This window comes from Musa acuminata, chromosome BXJ2-11 (assembly GCF_036884655.1).
Source record: "Musa acuminata AAA Group cultivar baxijiao chromosome BXJ2-11, Cavendish_Baxijiao_AAA, whole genome shotgun sequence".
Lineage (NCBI taxonomy): Eukaryota > Viridiplantae > Streptophyta > Magnoliopsida > Zingiberales > Musaceae > Musa > Musa acuminata.
The window spans coordinates 7,199,533-7,202,801 of record NC_088348.1 but is presented as its reverse complement, the minus strand read 5'-3'; the positions used below and the strand labels follow the sequence as shown (position 1 = coordinate 7,202,801).

Sequence of the window (3,269 nt, the reverse complement as noted above, 5' to 3'; positions counted from 1 at the left end):
TATTTTCCTTCGTCGAAAGAAGGGTTTCGGACGAGTTCCTCAGCTCCCAATCCACATATGAACACCGCAACAGATCGCACAACGAAATTTGGAGACAATCATAAGCGTAAGACGACGGACGCAACGGAAAAAATCGGATCGTGCTAAGCCAACAACCCTACTAACTCGTCAGGTAGGGGAATTTGAATTTGGGGGGAGAGAGAGAGAGGAAGCGGGCGGACGGTCGGTCCCACCACAAAACACCACCTCGTGCCGGGTGAGTTCTGGGGTATTTATAAAATGTCTACTCTGTCTCAGTGTCTCATCCTACTCTGGGAATGGTAATTTTATTTCTCGAAAATTCGTGCTTATCTAAGAAATTACACTTTAAGAAAATTTTCTAATTAAAATTGATTGTTACTTCCCGACTATTATTCGTTTCTTCACAACCAATTCTCCATTAATTAAAAGAACTACCCTAAAGAAACAAAAAATCCATCAGTTCATATACTTGCACGTGCTTCCCATGTGATATATATAGCATCTTTTTTCTTATATGGGGCCGAGCCGGTCCGGTCCGGTCCATATACAGGTTTATGGGCACCAAATCTTGGCCCGGCCACCCATTATTTCACGGGCAATGAAGACATGGTATCCGCATTGTTGCACAAGGTTTAATCCACATTGCAGAATAATAGCAAAAAATATTTAAAGACCTTTCATCACACGATTATGGAACCTCAAAGCACAAAATATAAATGTGAGTAATGCAAATCTGTTTGCTACTGTGAATGCGCTGTGAAGCTGTAACACGAGGGAGAGAGATAAGAGGAAGGGAGAGACGTTCCCCGGAGCTCTGCATCAAACACGGAGCTGCTCCATCTGCACGTCCTGGGACTTCAATGGCACGTACTCCCCCAAGTAGGCCTCCAAATGGTCCGCCAGGTTCGACTTGTCGATGCTCTCGTGGTGGTACGACTTGCACACGAAGTAGACGACCGTCTGCACCGCCAGAGCGAAGAGGATGACCAGGCACAACAGCAGCAGCAGAAGCAGCCCCAGCCCCAGGCTAAGCCCCGGGCCCCCGCCCCTCCCCCTCACTAACAGCCCCCGGAAGGCCCACTCCACGAGCCCGAAGCCGAGGTTGAGCATCACGAAGATGACCGACGCCGTCAAGAGCTTGCCTTGGATCAGCCGTCGACTCCGCCGCATCGCCTCCAGCCCGCGGGCGTCTTCCAGCACGGAGACCACGCTGGCCAGGTGCCAGACGACGCTGACGTAGACGAGGGCAACTAGGTAGAGCGGGATGACGACTAAGATGGTGAGGACGGGGCCCGTGGAGGAGTTGCCACCCATGAGGAGGATGAAGACGAGGAGCGCGATGGTGGCGGAGTTGAGGGCGAGGAGGACGAGGAAGGCCCAGAGGAAGGTGACCATCAGGCGGCGCCAGACGCGGGGGACGACGGTGAGCACCTTGCGGAAGGGGAGATCGCCCCGGGCGGTGTAGATGGAGGCGACGGAGTAGACGACAGCGGCGGTGGAGAGGAGGGCGAGGACGAGGAGGGCGACGAGGTAGAAACCCTTAAAAAGGAGGAAGGCGGACCAGTCGGAGACGAGCCGCTGGAGGGCGGAGGACTCGGAGGTGGATCCCGGGGGGGCGTCATCAAGGGCGGACTCGTCGGAGTCGATGGTGGAGAAGAGGCGGTGGGAAATAGCGATGTGGACGAAGAATAGGATGGAAAGAGGGAGGACGAGGGCGCCGGCGATCTTGACGAAGAGGCGGCGCCACCCCGCCAGGATCTTGGCCGCCTCCCTGTAGATGCCGACGACGCCCAGGAACTGGAGCTCCTCCGGCTCGCAATCCATTGGTGCTGCCGCTACGGATTCGCCCCCTCGAATCGAATTGGAATTCAGGTGAAGAAGAAGAAAAGGAGGTCAATTTGGGGGATTGGACGAAGAGGAGGAATTGGGGAAGAAGGAAAGAGGATAAAGAGGTCTCGGAAGAAGACTTTGTGGTCTATAAAACGGACTTAACGTTGTTAATATTTACAAAACAACACGTATATCCACTTATAATAATTATAAACCTTTTGTAGCTCATTGTATTATGAAAAAATTAATGATACACACAAGAGTTAGATAAATATGATAAAGAATATGATTAAGGAGACAATTATGATTGATTTGTTGACGTAAGCTAATTTGACTAGCAGGTAAGCCTGAAGCGGCATTTCAGTAGTTAAATCACAGCATTAAGGGCATTTTAGTAAAGGGATTTCCGTCCATCGAACCGGGGGGATGAAGCTGTCCACCTGCGATCTTACCTGGACGTTTCGTCCGTAGAGACCGAGTCCACGCGCCATCACAACAAGACTAGTTCGGATCCGGATCAGACCTCGTGTTTCTAATTGCCTGCATCCGCTACTGCTTCTGTCTCCGATCGGGATCGTCCCCGTCGCACTTTGAGATATGTGCCGTGAGTTGATTGATTTTTGGATAATTTCTTGAATTCAATTATTTATTACTTTCTTCCCAACAAATTAGTTGGCCCGTCAAGTTGTCTATTCATAGATGTGTGGTCTCCGTTCCGCTATTGCACCCTTCTTATTTGACATTTCAACCTCTCTTCGCCGGACCCAAACGGCATTCCAAACTTCTGGACCCTAAAAATATCCACCTGGGGACCCGCATATTGATCCCACGTGTCAGGCGCCTGAGAGACCACGTCACTCGATTATTATTATTTTTGAACCTTCAGTCAACGGAAACAGCGGCGTCTGCAATTTTGTGGACCAACGTCACATAGGCTGAGAGTTGCGTGCAAGTCCGGCACACGAAAATTCAAGCAAAAAGACGGTCTTAACGACGGTCCACATCTCCAGCGGACAAATCAAACGGTCCAGAATCCAAGATCTTAATCGAAGGAAGGAGGCGAACAAGTCTCCGCAAGCTAAGCCGCGACTCCCAATGCTGCCCGATTCATCCACCGAACGTAACGGATCACGCCTTCCCCAAATCCCCCCTCCGATTGCCACCCAATATATTATATGATGTATGTATGTATTAAGATAACTACAGTCCATCTCACCGTCATTAATTAAGCCATTGATAAACACAAAGCAAAGACCAATAGATTAATCTGCCTAAGTTCTTCTAACCGAGGAAATCTAAACCGAAGTTTTTGTCCCCGAGAGAGAGAGAGAGAGAGAGAGAGAGAGAGAAGGGTTGAAGTTGCTCTTAGGTACTTATTGGGTTGGCATAAGGATCTTAGACATATGGGACGAAGACTT

General features: G+C 50.0%; 1 protein-coding gene across 1 annotated transcript; it reads right to left on the bottom strand.

Moving 5' to 3' along the window:
- Nucleotides 1–671: 671 nt before the first annotated feature.
- LOC135627912 (uncharacterized) lies at nt 672–1,963 on the bottom strand. Its single transcript, XM_065134370.1, has one exon. The coding sequence runs from the start codon at nt 1,843–1,845 to the stop codon at nt 841–843; it is 1,005 nt and encodes a 334-aa protein (XP_064990442.1). The 5' UTR covers nt 1,846–1,963; the 3' UTR covers nt 672–840.
- Nucleotides 1,964–3,269: the final 1,306 nt, after the last annotated feature.